This window comes from Ctenocephalides felis, unplaced genomic scaffold (assembly GCF_003426905.1).
Source record: "Ctenocephalides felis isolate EL2017-DRISC unplaced genomic scaffold, ASM342690v1 CF-g0.4_SCAFFOLD_00845, whole genome shotgun sequence".
Lineage (NCBI taxonomy): Eukaryota > Metazoa > Arthropoda > Insecta > Siphonaptera > Pulicidae > Ctenocephalides > Ctenocephalides felis.
In genome coordinates, this window is record NW_020536999.1 from 31017388 (window position 1) to 31035214 (window position 17827).

Consider the following 17827-nt stretch of genomic DNA (forward strand, 5'->3'; position numbering starts at 1 on the left):
GTCTTGTATTTTCAATTTTTAGAAAATAAGCACCTACTACTAAATGGACGTCCCGGTTTTCGCCTAAATCATATTGTCACCTTATTAATAGGTTATTAAAAAATTCTACATAAGTATTTAAATAAAATAACACTTCAATATTTTAATTCATGTATTCTAACAAATAAAAACGTATAAATGGTGTAATTACAAAAATACACAACTAGTCCTTTTGATAAATCACAATGATAATTAATTACCTAATATATATATACTATAAACTGTCCACTGTATATACTAAGTTTATAAAATAAATTCTGCATTATTAAATTGCTAATTATAAGTATCCCTGTCGCAAAATGTTGTCGATAGATCTAATGGCGATATTTTGTAAAAATTGTGACGAAAATAAGAATCATTCGAATTCTTCATTTCACTATACTTAATTAAAAAAATAATACTAAAAACTATTTTAAGGCCGTTTCATATGCCGACAACTAGATGAATATAAATCCTACATGAAGTAATATCACAATGTCCTTCTAATACTCACTTGTAATATTGTTTACAAATGGATTAATAAATATATAACTAGACTATTATAGTATTTGATATTACTAATTTAATTATACTTAAGTAATTAATACAATAGTACCGCATTTTATTTAATTTCTAATATTTGGATAAATTATTATAAGTAAATAATGTATTATAAGTAAACATAAAATAAATAAATCACTGTTTTGTGATGCATCGTAAATTAAGAATTATATCCTATAATTTTGCAAATAGCATAAAAAATAAGTAGAAATAATTTAGTTATTCATGATAATTTTCGGGAAAAAAACTCAAATAGAAGTCTAATGAGATTCCAATGCAGTCTTCTAATTGGAATGCTTAATGTTATAATTTTCAAAATATTTGAAAATAAAAGAACATTCTATTTAAATTAATTAAATTAAAATAATCTAGTCAATTTAAATACGTAAACGATTGTTGTAATTTATGCCAGTCAATCTTGATAAAAAATGGATGAGATTTTATTTCATTAACACCAGTTTGCCCACAGCCCAAACGCTCCGATTCATCTCCTTGAAGAAGCTAAAATATAATTAATAGTAAAACAACTTAAATTATTAAATATTACCATATTATTATTAATTATTAAATATTAAACTAAAGTATATTTTTATATGAAATGAACGTTTATATTTAAGAACTTAATAAATTTGTGATTATTTCAAATAATATGATCCTGACATGTAAAGCATATGAAAAAATAACAGCAAACTGTTCATTAGAAAATTATATGAATTCATTCATTAGGAATTGACATAATAAAAATGTATTAAGAAATATTAAGTATTGTCAGTAATTTTATCAAAAAGTGTTGTATCCATAATTTTATCAAAAAATGTACATATGATGTAGAATAAGAATATGACTATATTGTAATGGGAAGACAAGATAAACAAATATACAAAATGAAAAGTTGAATAAATAAAGCAATAATATAAATATTAAAATTTACCGCAATTAATAATGATGAAGCTTCATTAGAGATGTGGGGAGGAACTTGTAGAATCGTGAAATTTGTAAATCCATGGGGATGCAGTTTCTGCAAAGGCTGATCCAAATTTAAATTAGTATAATATTAACGCAGTAATACATGTAAATTAAAAATAAGGAAATATAGTAAATTGCAATATCAATGAAAATATAGCAAAGCAAACTCACAATTCCTAAGAAAAGTTGGTAAAGAGCAGCACCATAATACCACCAATCATGTATCTCCGTCTGGCGTACAAGAGGATTTACAAGTTCTGGAGCAATTAATTTATTGGAATCTTGCAGTCGATACCTTTGTAAATTAAACCCCAATGAACTTCGGTAGGTTAATACCAACTGGCCCTTTTCCCCAAGTAAGAGATCATTTGGATAAATTGGTCTAGAAATATAAACACATATAAAAGACCATATATATTTATTATTAGATAAAACTAAAAATCGTAAACATACCCACAAATAACTCCCCAATAATGTAAATGTTCAATAGCGATCAGTAATTCTGCAGCCCACTCTGCTAATAAACTTTGTGGAATTATATTTCTTTTCTCAATATTCTAAAAAAAATACATATATATATATATATATATATATATATAAATTTTCATTATTATTAAAAATTAAATATAAATATAAAGAAAAAAGGTGAATATCAATAAGCCCTTTGATTTATACCAACCGTTAATTGTAAAGATTGATCTTCATTGATTAACCATGAATCGCCACTTTCGAATTTATTATTCACCTGAGCATTATCATTAACATTAATATGACTTGCTTCTTTGCTTAATTTAAGCATATTGCACATATCTGGGCTAATATTACGTTTTTCATCCGATAACAATGTTTCAGAAATAGATTTTAGAAGTCGTGCCGAGTTATGCAATAACTTCTCCGTGTTTAAATCGGTTATTGCTTCCTCATATTCTAATACCCTTTTCTTATTAGTATTATTATTATTTCCAAACCCATCCCCACTTTCCATATTTAATTCATTGCTTTTTGTTTCCTTTTTATTATAATTCACTAGAAAGTCAGAAAATATTGCATCTTTTTTAGATGCAGTCTTCATTGTCTGAGGTTCCATTAATATACAATTTATATCTATTTGTGTATTTTCTGATTTACAAAAAGCATTTGTGACTATAAAATTATGTATTCTATCGCATAGTTTGCCGCCACTGTGCAAAAATATATATAATTAGAATAAATCCGAAACATAAATGATTATACATAATATGATATAATATTTTCCCTTACCTTACATATTTTAGTAAAAGATATATGGATGTTTCTGATTGAAAATAATTAATCAAAGGCACCATAAATGGTACATTATGTGGAAAAATATTCTCTACAAATATATCATTCCTTAATATCTTTTGTGTGGTCTACAAAATACATTTTATTAAAAGTATGAATTAAGATTATTAAATATATCAACAAAATTCTATTCACTATCTACCTTTATGATACATAAATCTTTAGTTCGTGTATCAGAAACTTGAAGAACAGTATTCACTATTCGTAAAACATGAAAGTTGTGTAATTCTTCTAAAGGGCGTTCAAAATTGCCCAGCTTTGACTTATATGCACATTTTGTACTATGGGAATGTTCCTGTGTGATTTTGTCACCAAAATTAGAATTAGCTATGACTTCATTGTCAAATGTACTACTTACATTTTTTACATCTTCACTATCATTAGCAATTAATGAACGAAGAACATTTTCATGTTCCTTATATTTATTTAATTTAGATGTAATCAGAGAACAGCGATCTAAGTCTGGATCAGCTTTAACAATATTATTATTGGTTAAAAATATTCATTATTCACAATAATCAAATTAGATACAAAATTTAATATTTTACTCAGCAAAAGTAATTAATAAGCAAAATTAAACTTTCAATAGCATATAGTTAATTTCTCACAATGAATTCCTGTTTCCAAACAGCTAATTCCAACTTTATATAATTCTGCAGCAATGCTATAATGTTTAGAGTCTTCACATTGAACTGCTTTACTAAAATGATAAGCTGCCTCAAATATATAATCTGATCCTCCTTTATTCTTTAAACTCAACTGCAACAAATTTTCTTCAAGCAGTTTAGATTCAGAATCATCTGTGTTACGTGATGTGTATTCAGATACAGGATTATCTGTTTGTTCTTTTTTTTCACATTCATTTTTTGTGATAGTTTCTATATAAGGTTCACAAGATTTATCTAAATTTTCTGGTTCTCCACAGAAAATATTTGAACATTCTGAAAGACTTGTACTACTACAGGCAGAATCAACATCAGACTCATTACGTATTGATTTAATTGATAATAAATCATCTTCTTTAGGCAAACTAAGAGAACATCGTATCACAGCAATATTACCGCATTCATTTTCATTGGGAATTTGTGTAGTCTAAAAGATTTTTATAATATAGATTTTGAAAAAACAATATTTAGTTGCATATGTACCTCAAAAAACTGGACAAAACATTGTGCTGTAAATAACGATGTGTTGGTTGAGACATAAGTGAGGAATTCCAAAATATCTTTTTTTCTACTTTCTATAACTTCAGTATCAAATCTGTTGATGAAATATGATGAAATGAAAGCATAGCAATCCAATATAAAACTCAATTCATTTAATTAATATGCAGTAAAGGGAAATTAAATTAGAAAATATTTATTTATTTATTCATAAACAAGCCGTAATCAATAATAATAAATATTATCTCTTGTTAAACTTATTCATTTAAGTAAATAAAATAAAAATATAACAATAGTCATAATGTAAGTATTTATGGAAAATTCCAGTCAAACCTAAATTTCATGTGGAAAATTTTATATATCTAAACCTGTACAAATAGTAGTTATTAATACGAAATAAGATATAATATTTGAAAAAAAAAGAACATAGTTGTGCATAAGATCAAAAGGTCAAAATTCAGTAAGAAAATAGTTATTGAAATCAGATCGAGTAAATTCTATAGAATCATAAAAGGCAAATTCTTTGAAAAGTAACAAAAGTAGCATGGAATTTTTTGTTCAAGTATCAAATATGAAATAGGAGTTTTTTCATACTTTCCTTAAGAACCATATTAAATTAAAAGAACAAAGATTATACATCTGCATCAATTATTAAAACTAATTAGAATAATATACATTGTAGTTAGTATTTTACATAGAATGCCTGACTTTGTATCCTTAAATGGTTAATCATAATTAAATGTGATCTTAAGCATCCATGTATATTTATTCATTTTTGACCTTTATTATTATACAAAGTATATTCTATTAACAACTATTATGCATTTATTATAATATTTTATATTCATCGCATCTTCATTAAGATAAGTTTGTAATTTTATGTTGTAAGTTGGTACCAAATCCAGCATAAATGCTTTTATAAATCGACCCTTATCCGTACAATAAGGGACATATCAGGTAAAACTGATTATTATTGAGCGGGAGTTAGTCATGATTGAACCGCCAACAAATGCAGACTAAAATATCAATACTTAATCATGTAAGTTAAAATTTAAAATAAAATCGATAAATCTTATAAAGTGTTTTATTTTTACATATCAAGAAGAGAACCAGTAATTAATATCTCTCCAATTCATAGCTTCTTCCTTTCCAAATGACTATAAATTCATACCTTACATTATGAATATATCTAATGAGCATTGTTGAACTTATGATTCTAATAGATTCATTAAAGTTTCATAAATAGTCAATCAGAATATTAATTCTAGAAATACCTTTGAATGTTTTAACTCACAATTATCAAAATAGAATTACCTATTGAAATAGCCTCCTCTTGTAAGACTTGGAAAATGATCCCTTACTCCAAGACTATTATGACGACTTTTTAATAATTGATATAATTTATAAATTTCATTAAATCTTTTCCAAACTGTTATGCTAGTCGATGCATCTGGACTATGTATAGGAAATATCTGAGTTTCAAACATAAAATTGTTAATAAATTCAAAAAATAAATTAAAATTATCTATATCACACTGACATTTGAGGTTATTTTATAAATAGTAAATCCTTTGGAGTGTTTTCTAGTTTCTGTTACAGAAAATTTTCTAATCCATGTTGTACTTTCCTTAGAACTCATCATATCACTTGCATATATATAAAATCTATTTTTTGTAATATTATTTACAAAATAATATTATATACAACTTCCTATTGTCAACCTATAAATCACTTTTTCAACGAATTTGTGATTCAAAAACATATTTCATTCTATAAAATTTGAATATGTTTTTATATTTTAATTTCAAGTCTACTTAGAAATAAACTCATGTTTAAAAATTGGAAAACAGAACTAATATGAAACACATTTTATTGAAATAATATAAAAATGTAACGTTTAAATAAGTTGATTCCAACAGTCTTTATTTAGAATAATATAAAAGATACATTTTATATATTTACAATAATTTTATACAAATTTCTTAAGAATTATTAAGAGTACAAGATACTATGTTACAAACTAAATGATTAACAGCTGTTATTTTGAAACTTGACCTTATTCGATTGAGAATGATTTGAAACATTGAGAAAACAAAAAATTAACAAATTTAATTTTTTCGCTAAAACAAACTTTACCTTCGGGAAGTTAAAAAGAAGTTAATTTGTAATCATTTGTATTCTGGCAGCGATACATCCTCCAAGAGGCAGCCCTCTAACTCCTTATCAATATAAAAACCAATGCACATTTATAAAAAAATATTTTGCAACACTTATTACATTTATATTCACAATAGTATATTAAATTTATACTAATATTAGTACAAAATATTTATTTTCTCCAGTATTGTGCAAATTTATGTAACTGCTCCACGAGAGCAGCCATCACAGCAGTTACCGAAAGATCTAGTAAGTTTTGCATATACAAGACTGCTTCTTCATCCCCTAAATCAAGTCTAAGTTTGTCTTGCACCTTTTTTACTGCTTTGTCAGGCTCTAAAGCAATATCAGGAACAGAGGCATCAACCATTAACGAAAATAAATTAAGCATTAGATTTGCGTGCCTAAAAAATAAATATTTAAATAAATTTAAAGTGATAAATATTTACTAATAATTTAACTTTGTAAAAATCTGTTTTTAATTTATTATTCAATCGATATGAAACTCAAAATTATTTAGATATCATATATGGTAAGATTTCCAACTATATTTAACAATTTTCAATAAAATACTTTTTTATGATCTTTTATGGTCAGATTTATTTATATGGATCTCATAATTTTAAATTAAATTTACCTCCGCAAATGAAGAAAAGCTGTATAACATAATTTTCGAAATTCTTGGTGATGTTCTGAATGCGCCCCACCCATGGCTTCAACCATTTCCTTAGACAATTTCATAGGTGGTGGTAAAGGTTTTGGGTCTCTTCCAAGAATATATCCAAAATCAATATGGAAAAGCTTTCCAGATGTTGTTAAGAGTAAGTTGTCCAAATGCCTATCCCCAACACCTAAAAAGAGACAATATATTTTGTAGAATATTTGGTTATTTTAAAATTTCAGATTATATATATATATATATATATATATATATATACATATATTTAAATTTATTTTTCATAATTTACCTAATAGATATGTTATAACACAATATCCTGCACAACTTCTGATATATGTGTCCATTATTTCAGGGGCAATTCCATATGGGGCAGTTTCGTGTGGATGATGTTTCCTGAAAAATGCTTGTATGCTACCTTCTGTTGCCAATACTTCAGCCACAGTAAAGGAATCAATAAATTGAAGAAATCCATGTTTGGTACTTGTAGCTAAAACTCTATTTATTAAGAAAAAAATAAATTCATGTTTACTATGTATAGAGTAAATTTAAAAAAAAGGTCTTACTTATATGGCGTTAGTTTGAGGTCCAAGTTTTCTTTTCTTAAAAGTTTATCCATAAGAGTGATCATTTGTAATATAAGCTGATCTTGCCTTAAATCGTCACCATATTTAAAAATTGTAACATATTCTTTATTGTCTTTTGTAATAAAAGTCAGCTTAGAAGGCATTAAGGCTGATTTAAAAAGACTTGCTTTTGGTGGTATCATGCCTTTGATGATTATATCTGGATCTAAAGGCAGTGGAATAGGATCAAAGCTTACAAAATTAAATTTGAAAGCATCGGAATCACTTAATAATTGTTGCAACTTATCCGTCTTTTTCTTTCTATTTCCACTTTCTCTAACAACAGTTTTTATGAGCTTAACTAATTTATCAATGAACTTTTGTTGGTCTTTTAAAAATGTATGCCTCTTTTGAAAGTCACCAGATCCTAATTAACAATACTTCATGAATAACTATAAAATTATGAAAGTTATTTGAAGAAAATATTTACCTTTAGCTAAAACATAAGAAAAGGTTTTGAGAACCATTAAATACATTTCACGAACTTTATCATCCGGCTTTATGTTATTTGGATCTGTGGGATCTTCACATTCAATAATTAAGTACCAGTACAAGAAGTTAGCTAATTTAGAATTCATGGAAGCTCGATGTATTAAAAAAGATGCTAAATCATGACAACCATCTTCTTTACTTAAGAGAGTATCTGTGTTTTCTGAATCTATACTACTTCGTGAAATATTCATCTTAGAATGCAAATCCTGTTGAACTTTTTTCTTAAAAATCTGCGAATTTGAACTGATTGATAGTTTCGAATCATTTTTCTGTAGATCTATGGCACTGCCTGAACCAGATGCTGCCATTTGATCAGCTATATTGCCTTGGAAGGGTAATAATTACATTATATGCAGTTTATCAAGAACAAAAGATAAATTCATAATTCATACTTGAAGATAATTCTCGGTCTAAATCAGTTTTAGCATTTTTATCCTTATTTAAATCATCTTGCGAATTTAAAGAATCAGTTCCTGGTGCTATATTTCTAAAAACCTCATTAATGTCATCAAAATTCTCATATTTCAATGCTTGAACTAATTGTAACAAATATAATAGCAAATGCTCATCAGGGGCTTCTTTCAATCTGGTGACTGCATATCTATTAAAAGTATAATAAATATGATAATTGAAGAATTAAACTCCTTTAAAATTTGAACAAACCTTCGTACAGTAGGATGAGTAAAATTTGGACTCAAAAGCTCAAGGGCATCTTCAACATCCATAGGTGCCCATTGCATTAATAGTGTTAATGCTTGGCGAACCTCACCTGCATAATAATTATACAATTAATTTTGATCGTAATCATAATTTTATTATTTATTATTTTGCATCTTTAAGAGACTACATTTATCATCAACTCACGCTATAATAACAAATAATAATAAAAATTATAACATATGATTTTATGAAATAATTATATTACCACTTAATTTCCAATTGACACATTTTAAAAACTTGGTCAAAGCTTTCTTTTGTGAACTAAGATAAAAACGGAATTTCCAAACTAAATCTTGTTCCTCACTCGATAATTGTTTAGTAGGAGGGTATCTGAAAAGTAAGGTCTTTTTAATTAGTTCTGATGATAAGACAAAACAATAATAAATAATTAACTAACCTAACAATATTATTCAATTGGTCTCTAACAATTGCATTTGGTTTAGCATCTCGATCAGAAACTCCACTACGTACTGAACGAGATAATTTATGATGTTTACTTTCAACAAGATTTTCCTATTTATATAAAATATAGTTTAGCATAAAATGTATTAATAAAGCATGAAGTAATTAATATATGTAATACCTGTAATATTTCAGAGTCAGGTACGCTGACCAAGTCAGTTTGCACTCGAAATTGATAAATATCATCACCATCTTGTTCATAGTATACTATAGAGTGCTGCAAATACATTCATCAAATTTTAATTACACATTTGAATCGTTAATAAATGTGTATCAAAATATAGATTTACCTGTACATTGTCAATAAAAATAGTTGGAAATTCTACAGTTAGATAAAGAAACTCTGAAGTACGTTTCTCTTTCTCATTGATCATCTCAATTTCTCTGAAAGTCAATCTATCGAGCCAATCTACCTAAATATTTACATACTTGTTTAAAAAATATTTATTGAAAATTTAACATTTTGATTTAGTTGTAAAGATGTTATAGGATCTCAAAACTTACTTTACTGATGTGACCATTACGATGTTTCTTTGCCAACTTGCTTAATCTCTGCATCTGATCTTTCCCTTGATCTGGTGATTTTCCAGGAGTAGATGAAGGCCAATTACTGTCAGCTTCTCTATTCAGCCAAATTCTCAAATCAAACATTCCCTGAAAATTAGATTAAGAAAAAGGATATAATACAAATATTATGGAATAAAAAAGATGAACGAATTAATAGATTATACTTAATTGTTAAAATTACTAAATCATTAACAAACAAGAAAAATATTGAATTCATTTTATTACCTGCCTAAATACTCCATATTTTCCAAATAATGAAATTGTTGTGCCACCGACTGGAAGCATTCTTCCTGGGCCAGCACAATCATAAACAGTAAGACAAAGAATGGCATTGCGAGGAAGCTCACTAAATTGCACACCTAATGTAACCCATTCATTCCAACTACAATTGCAAATTTAATAAACATAATAACCTTATAACAACTGAAGAGGATATGCAACATGTATACAGTATTATGCATTTTACTTACTTCCATCTTGTTGTGAATGGTTTATAACTTGTAGTAGTTGGTAGAGCCAAAGGTTTTCCATTAGCAAATATCTGACAGTTTACTATCAAATCGGCACAGCTGTCCAGACATAGGCCAGAAAACCTCAGTAATGGATCTGCTAATAATTTATCATATTCTGGTCTTTCACGCTGACCCTCTAGAGTCCCACTTAAGATATAATTGAATAAATAAGATTAAATATATATGTATGTATATATTGTGAAATAAATAGAAGATATATATATATATACATTTTAATCTGAACCCTGTGTTCTAATGAAGAGCTGTAGACATAACAAAATTGATCATCTAACTCTTCCATTATTAATTTATGTCGACTACGCTCATAATAATACAGTAACACTTTCAACCTCTACTAGAAGCATTAAATTGTCAAAATAAAGGCAATAGTAAACACAAACACATGTACGATCTATCAGCTGTCAACACTAAACGTCAAAACTGTTGCAGCGTACTTCATGTGACATGTTTGTGCAATAGCTTTTCGGGCACAAACATGTCACATGAAGTACGCTGTACGCCGGAAGTACGCAACAGTTTAAATCCTGTTTAAATGTTTAAAATGTCAAAAAATGTTTTGAAGACAAAATCCTAGAAAATATTAGAATCATATTAGCTTCATAACAAAATAATAAGTGTTTGGAAAGTGTTTTGATTTTAGGTTTAATTTAATTCGTTATTTCTTTAAAACTGTAATAAATATTTTACTAAAAGAAAATACATTTTATTTGCTGCAGTTGTTATATAGATCTTCGTGAATTGTTCAAAACTAGTGCTAGTTTTTTTATTATTTTTTATTCTAAAGACATACAGTTAATCGTCGCTTTACGCGGCAAGTGCATACCGTGCAGTATGGAGACAGTGCTATAAAATACTCGTATTTAACATACAACAGGCTAATTCGAAGTGCTGTTGACAAAATACCGTGTAATAAAAAGTCCGTGTAGTCGGAGGGATGTCGGATTTTTAGCTCCGTATAGTATGGGAACCATGTACCCAGAGTGCCGTTTACAGCGAGTGTCTACTGTATTTTAATTACTAAAGGTAAGTTGAAATAATTCATATCACTTTTGTATCTTGATTTGAAAAATATAATCAAATTTCAGAATTTGTTACAAGTTACAAAAATTACATAAGAAACAAACTTTTTTGAGAAACTTTGAAATTTAATTAAAATTTGATATGATGAAAGTTGTGCTATTCACAAAAGAAAAACAAATGGTTTTTAAATATAGAAATTGATTTGCATAAAGCAACTTTATTCAAGGAGGTAAAATCTTACAATTCAGTATATTTGTTATTTGAATACTGAAATTATAATGAATAATGCCAAGTTTAAAATGTTATCAGAAATTTTGTATTTTAACTCAAATTTCATGGTTGAACCAGTATAAAGAAAAATAGTTTTTAAATTGAGAATTAGCCCATAATTATATTACCATGAAAGCAATTTAAAGAAATAAACTCCAACATAATATTTTAATTTTTCTAATTAAAAGAAAAATTTGAACTAATTAAATTCCAAAAAAATAACTGAAATGAATATGGCTATTAAAACAAACATATCAATTCATACACATGTTTATTTAGAATAATAAAATAAAAATAGATAAAATTAAATCACATTTATATAAAAAACAGTTATGAGATTCTTAAAACCCTCCTCTCAAACGTAACACTAAATGGAGAGTAGACTCCTTCTGAATATTGTAATCTGACAATGTCCTTCCATCTTCTAATTGTTTGCCGGCAAAGATCAAACGTTGCTGATCCGGTGGAATACCTTCTTTGTCTTGGATTTTTGCTTTTACATTTTCTATGGTATCTGATGGTTCAACTTCCAATGTGATTGTTTTACCAGTTAAGGTTTTAACAAAAATTTGCATACCACCACGCAATCTAAGAACTAAATGAAGAGTAGATTCCTTTTGTATATTGTAATCTGACAATGTTCTTCCATCTTCTAATTGTTTGCCAGCAAAGATCAAACGTTGCTGATCTGGTGGAATACCTTCTTTGTCTTGGATTTTTGCTTTAACATTCTCGATGGTATCAGAGGGTTCAACCTCCAATGTGATAGTTTTACCAGTTAAAGTTTTAACAAAGATTTGCATACCTCCACGAAGACGCAATACCAAATGCAGGGTTGACTCCTTTTGAATGTTATAATCTGATAATGTTCTGCCATCTTCTAATTGTTTTCCAGCAAAAATAAGACGTTGCTGATCTGGTGGAATACCTTCTTTATCTTGAATTTTAGCTTTTACATTTTCAATGGTATCTGATGGTTCCACTTCCAGTGTGATTGTTTTACCAGTCAAAGTTTTTACAAAAATTTGCATACCACCACGCAATCTAAGAACCAAGTGGAGGGTAGACTCTTTTTGGATATTGTAGTCTGACAATGTTCTACCATCTTCTAATTGTTTGCCGGCAAAAATTAAACGTTGCTGGTCTGGTGGAATTCCTTCTTTGTCTTGGATTTTAGCTTTTACATTCTCAATTGTATCAGAAGACTCTACCTCTAATGTAATTGTTTTGCCAGTTAAGGTTTTAACAAAAATTTGCATACCACCACGCAATCTAAGTACCAAGTGGAGCGTGGATTCCTTTTGAATATTGTAGTCAGACAAAGTTCTGCCATCTTCTAATTGTTTACCAGCAAAGATCAAACGTTGCTGGTCTGGTGGAATTCCCTCTTTATCTTGGATTTTAGCTTTCACATTTTCAATTGTATCTGAAGGTTCAACTTCCAAGGTAATAGTTTTACCGGTCAAAGTTTTTACAAAGATTTGCATACCTCCACGAAGACGTAATACTAAATGTAATGTTGATTCCTTTTGAATATTGTAGTCAGACAAAGTTCTGCCATCTTCTAATTGTTTACCAGCAAAGATCAAACGTTGCTGATCTGGTGGAATACCTTCTTTGTCTTGAATTTTTGCTTTTACGTTTTCAATAGTGTCTGATGGTTCAACTTCCAATGTGATAGTTTTTCCAGTTAAGGTTTTAACAAAAATTTGCATACCTCCACGAAGACGCAGAACTAAATGCAGAGTAGATTCTTTTTGGATATTGTAGTCTGACAATGTTCTGCCATCTTCCAATTGTTTACCTGCAAAGATCAAACGCTGTTGATCTGGTGGGATTCCTTCTTTATCTTGAATCTTAGCTTTCACATTTTCAATGGTATCTGAAGGTTCAACTTCCAATGTGATGGTTTTTCCAGTTAAGGTTTTAACAAAGATTTGCATACCGCCACGCAATCTAAGAACTAAGTGGAGTGTAGATTCTTTTTGGATGTTGTAATCAGACAAAGTTCTTCCATCTTCTAATTGTTTGCCAGCAAAGATCAAACGCTGCTGATCTGGTGGAATTCCTTCTTTATCTTGAATCTTAGCTTTAACGTTTTCAATGGTATCTGAAGGTTCAACTTCCAATGTGATGGTTTTTCCAGTTAAGGTTTTAACAAAGATTTGCATACCACCACGCAATCTAAGAACTAAGTGGAGTGTAGATTCTTTTTGGATGTTGTAATCAGACAAAGTTCTTCCATCTTCTAATTGTTTTCCAGCAAAGATCAAACGCTGCTGATCTGGTGGAATTCCTTCTTTATCTTGGATTTTAGCTTTTACATTCTCAATGGTATCAGAGGGCTCTACCTCTAATGTAATAGTTTTTCCAGTCAATGTTTTTACAAAGATTTGCATACCTCCACGAAGACGTAATACTAAATGCAATGTTGATTCCTTTTGGATATTGTAGTCAGACAAAGTTCTGCCGTCTTCCAATTGCTTACCAGCAAAAATCAAACGTTGCTGATCTGGTGGGATTCCTTCTTTATCTTGTATCTTAGCTTTAACGTTTTCAATGGTATCTGAAGGTTCTACCTCCAAAGTAATGGTTTTCCCTGTGAGAGTTTTCACAAAGATCTGCATTTTGAAACTGGAAAGAAATATTAAAAGTTAGATTAAATTTTAATAATAATAATTTCGAATATCTAGTTTTTCAAAAATTTCATTTATATATTATTAACACCTAAAAGATTAATATCGTAAATGAATAACCTTATAACTTCACTTTAATTTCAAAATAAAGTGAAGCATATGTGAAACAAAGCCACGCCTTTGAAAAGTAGCACAAAATGGCTGCCATGACGAAACAATAAAACTGAAATAATAAAATACTTACGATTATTAACCCCAAATTTACAATCAAGATGTATTTCTGCTAAAACGAATTTGATTTTCACTTAAATGTTTTTCTATAATGCACAATTGTTTTAACAAATAGCTGTCTATTTAATACTTTACGATCACTTCGATTAGTCACTTCACTTTACTTTACAAGATGGTTTCACGAAGCGTTGGAATATATAGCCTCGGTCCCCTCTCTTAAATCAATACTATCTACAAAACCTGCGCGAGCATGAAAAAAACTAGTCAATTGGAGAACTGAGGTACGTTTCTGTGTCTGTCTCTTTCGTTTACACGGAGATTAAATCAGAATTTCGGACGTATTCCTCTATGTTTTCTAGGAAATCGATTAATGTGTTCGAGAAGCGTCGTATTCAAACAGCTGGAGAGCTACGAAATATTCATATAAAGTTTGTTTTATTTTGTTACGAAAAAACAAATAAATATTCAAATATAATGAACTTTCATTTAAACAATAAACATATTTGGAGGAAAAAATTATTGTTCTTCTTTTGTTAACCACAACCTCATTTTAATTTACTCTAAAACTATACTCGAAAGTTTCTTTTATATATACAGATCTCAATAATTACACAAACATCAAATATTATCTTAGAATTGTTTTAAAATAGGCTGTCAAATTATATTTTACACGATAAATGTAAAAATTAATAGCAATTTTCAAGTTATTAGCAAAATAATTTTTCTCTTTAACTTTCGGTTTGACTAGGCATATTATTCTTAATTTAAACTGCTCTTTTTTTATTAATTTAATATTTGAACCTCCAGAAAATAGTTTGGTAAAAGTTGCTAACCGAGAATAAACTATTCCATGTTTTACCAAAACTGTTAAATTCGGGATTCAATTTTTTATTATGAGAATTGGTTCAAGACTTAAGATTATACGTAGTAATTAAAACTATTGAATTCTATAGTAAAATGTATTTTAGAGAATTAATTAAATATTAGAAGCATAATTTTCTTTGACCTCGTCGCATGTTCGCCTACGTCAGCAGCGTCAGCTGTTTGCTCGTATGCGCAGTACAAAACCAAACAATGAAAAGACGTAGCGTCGAGACGTTTTATTTTATATTGATTTTTCAATTATTATTGAAAATTCTTATAGAAAAAATAACATATTTATCATTAATAATCATAGAAGATATCAGAGACTCACTTTACCAATTAGATTATAGCCCATAACTGTAATTGAAACTAGTTGTGAGTAGCATTTTGCCTGAAGGCAAGCTGCATGAACTTTCCGAACGATACATGTTTTTAATCGATTTCATCAACGAGAATTAGAATTAGCTATTCAAATAAAATGTTCAAACAGTTTTTTTTGGAATTTTATTAAAAACGATTTTTATTTTATAAAATTTTATATAAAATATATGTAATAGTCTTAATTACAATACACCTTGTTTATCTAATTTTATTTCATTTATTTCATGTTTCAACAATATATTTTATTTGTACGGCCGTAAGCTGTAATCAGCAGAAGTTCTACGAAATACGATTCTGATTCTGATTGGGATCGCTTGTGAACGACGAAATTCTGAAAATGATTTTTTTAAATACAACTGGTTATCGCATGCCTATAATATTTTAGAGTCTAAAATTTAGACTACGAAATCCATTGCTAGTCGTAGAAATGCCCCGGCCGATCTTTACCGAATACTAATCAACGCGATTCCCAACCAATATTTTTCGAACAGGTTTTGAATTTTCAAAATCGAGTACAAATTATGGGCTGAAATGTGGCCAAACAATTTTACACTGCTAATTACAAAGAAACGGTTCGGCCGATCGTGGTGCAAATCGGTCCAGCCGTTTTTGAGAAAACGTCGACAAATGGTCACTTTATACGCACACATACTTTTTCCAAATTTGTTCTCATTGGATTCAGAATGACTTGAATCGTCGAGAAAACTTTCTAATTAAAATCAGCCATCTGGATTTTTTTGCGAAAACGAACTTCTTTGTTGGGAAAGTTGAAAATGATATATTCACCTTCAATAATCATTTAAGATATATCGAATTACTTTATCAAATAGATATTTTATAAATAGACTATAAGTTTTGTTTCTCGTAGATATCTTATATATGTCATTTTAAAGTACTTGCTTTAAATAATTGACTTCAATTAAATTAATTACAACAAAGCATATTAATATTTTTATAAATCTACATATTTACGATGAATTTTCGTATATCTGTCGTATTTGGCTAATGCCCAGATAATGCCCACACGTGTATTCAAGTAAAATTTCTGATGACGCAGAAACTAAAAAATATTATCTTTACAGCTGACAAGAAATATATCTGAATGTTTTCATCGCTAATCTATATTTTCAAAATTAAACAGAGTTTTTATTTTTCGTCACCGCTAAATTTATTATTCCTCAATTTATTTAAATCCTGCAATGCTACTTGGTACCGTTAAAGAAATAATAATACATTTACCCTTTACCTATACCTGAAGGTATAGATACCTGTATATAAATAATTTGCAGGTAATATAACATTTATATTACCTGTATCATAGATTAGTATGGACCCGTATATTACTTCTTGAGTTATATTAGTTTTTGATTGTAGTACATCAAACCGTTAAAGAATACCAGCATAGAAAAATATTTTTTATTTATGAATTTAAAACAATTTTAATTTATACAGTTTTTGTTTTTTGCACAATGAAATGTATCAAATATTCAACATAAGCTTTCAACTTCAATATATTTTATTTAAGATTCATGTGTATGCCAAAGATATAAATATAATATCTTTAAAAAAGATGAAATGAGAAGGGTATAAATTGGTATTGCAAGATAATGCTTGTCTTGTTACCTTTGTGTATACATAATCCAATTTTTTTTGAACTAAAAATTATTAGTATGTAATAGATAAGATAATTTTATATTTTGCCAATAATATATGGTTAAAAGTTTAAATTCATTTGAATTCTAAATCCGTAAATATAACGTTGTTGACCTTGTTTTGTTTTCCGTTTGCAAGTAATAGCGCAGTGCAAGAGAATAATAACCGAACAAAGAATAACCGTTATTAAAGAGTTAAAAATAAATTAGGCTGTTGATCTGTTATTTTTGATAGCAATCTATATTTGTTATAAATTTACTTCCAAACACTTCTTTCCAACTTTTAGATAATTACAACAAGACTGCTATTAATAAAGGGTCCGCCATCTTTTCGCAGCCATTTAAGAGTTAGACAGCCATGTGAGCGTTTTCAAAAAAAGTTGGTCCATTATTAACTGGAAGAATTGTACTTTCGAATAAAAAAAACAAATTTAAAAAAATATCCAGTAGTTTTTTATAGCATTTTCAAAAAAAAAAATATTTGGCGGACCCTATATTATACGATCAAA

General features: G+C 28.2%; 3 protein-coding genes across 3 annotated transcripts; all 3 read right to left on the bottom strand.

The window, feature by feature from the left end:
- Positions 1-951: 951 nt before the first annotated feature.
- On the bottom strand, positions 952-5670 carry LOC113382092 (ribosomal protein S6 kinase delta-1). The gene is made up of 12 exons (XM_026620651.1): positions 5572-5670; positions 5346-5503; positions 4017-4128; positions 3477-3960; positions 3227-3339; positions 3011-3163; positions 2806-2936; positions 2225-2726; positions 1999-2102; positions 1717-1927; positions 1511-1606; positions 952-1080 (listed from the first exon to the last, which is right to left on the bottom strand). Exons 1-12 carry the CDS (start codon positions 5668-5670, stop codon positions 952-954), a joined length of 2292 nt encoding a protein of 763 aa, XP_026476436.1.
- A 521-nt stretch (positions 5671-6191) lies between these two features.
- LOC113364177 (phosphatidylinositol 3-kinase catalytic subunit type 3) lies at positions 6192-10640 on the bottom strand. The gene is made up of 15 exons (XM_026606658.1): positions 10474-10640; positions 10202-10390; positions 9957-10113; positions 9669-9818; positions 9455-9577; positions 9286-9381; positions 9100-9215; positions 8908-9032; positions 8646-8751; positions 8375-8583; positions 7921-8307; positions 7431-7857; positions 7157-7362; positions 6826-7039; positions 6192-6592 (listed from the first exon to the last, which is right to left on the bottom strand). Exons 1-15 carry the CDS (start codon positions 10542-10544, stop codon positions 6361-6363), a joined length of 2808 nt encoding a protein of 935 aa, XP_026462443.1. The 5' UTR covers positions 10545-10640; the 3' UTR covers positions 6192-6360.
- A 1170-nt stretch (positions 10641-11810) lies between these two features.
- On the bottom strand, positions 11811-14607 carry LOC113364178 (polyubiquitin-C). Its single transcript, XM_026606660.1, has 2 exons — positions 14435-14607; positions 11811-14188 (listed from the first exon to the last, which is right to left on the bottom strand). The coding sequence occupies exon 2, from the start codon at positions 14179-14181 to the stop codon at positions 11896-11898; it is 2286 nt and encodes a 761-aa protein (XP_026462445.1). The 5' UTR covers positions 14182-14188; positions 14435-14607; the 3' UTR covers positions 11811-11895.
- Between the last annotated feature and the right edge of the window lie 3220 nt (positions 14608-17827).

Bases quoted from the DNA above. Each gene is read 5' to 3' on its own strand.
- LOC113382092 (XM_026620651.1), bottom strand. From the start codon at position 5,670: ATGAGTTCTAAGGAAAGTACAACATGGATTAGAAAATTTTCTGTAACA. The intron at 3,164-3,226 runs GTAAGTAGTACA...AAAATCACACAG, and splicing joins ATAGTGAAGATGTAAAAAAT to GAACATTCCCATAGTACAAA. The intron at 2,103-2,224 runs GTTGGTATAAAT...TATTTTTTTTAG, and splicing joins ATCAATCTTTACAATTAACG to AATATTGAGAAAAGAAATAT.
- LOC113364178 (XM_026606660.1), bottom strand. From the start codon at position 14,181: ATGCAGATCTTTGTGAAAACTCTCACAGGGAAAACCATTACTTTGGAG.
- LOC113364177 (XM_026606658.1), bottom strand. From the start codon at position 10,544: ATGGAAGAGTTAGATGATCAATTTTGTTATGTCTACAGCTCTTCATTA. The intron at 8,752-8,907 runs GTAATATAATTA...ATTATTATGCAG, and splicing joins TGTCAATTGGAAATTAAGTG to GTGAGGTTCGCCAAGCATTA. The intron at 7,363-7,430 runs GTAAGACCTTTT...CTTAATAAATAG, and splicing joins CTCAAACTAACGCCATATAA to AGTTTTAGCTACAAGTACCA.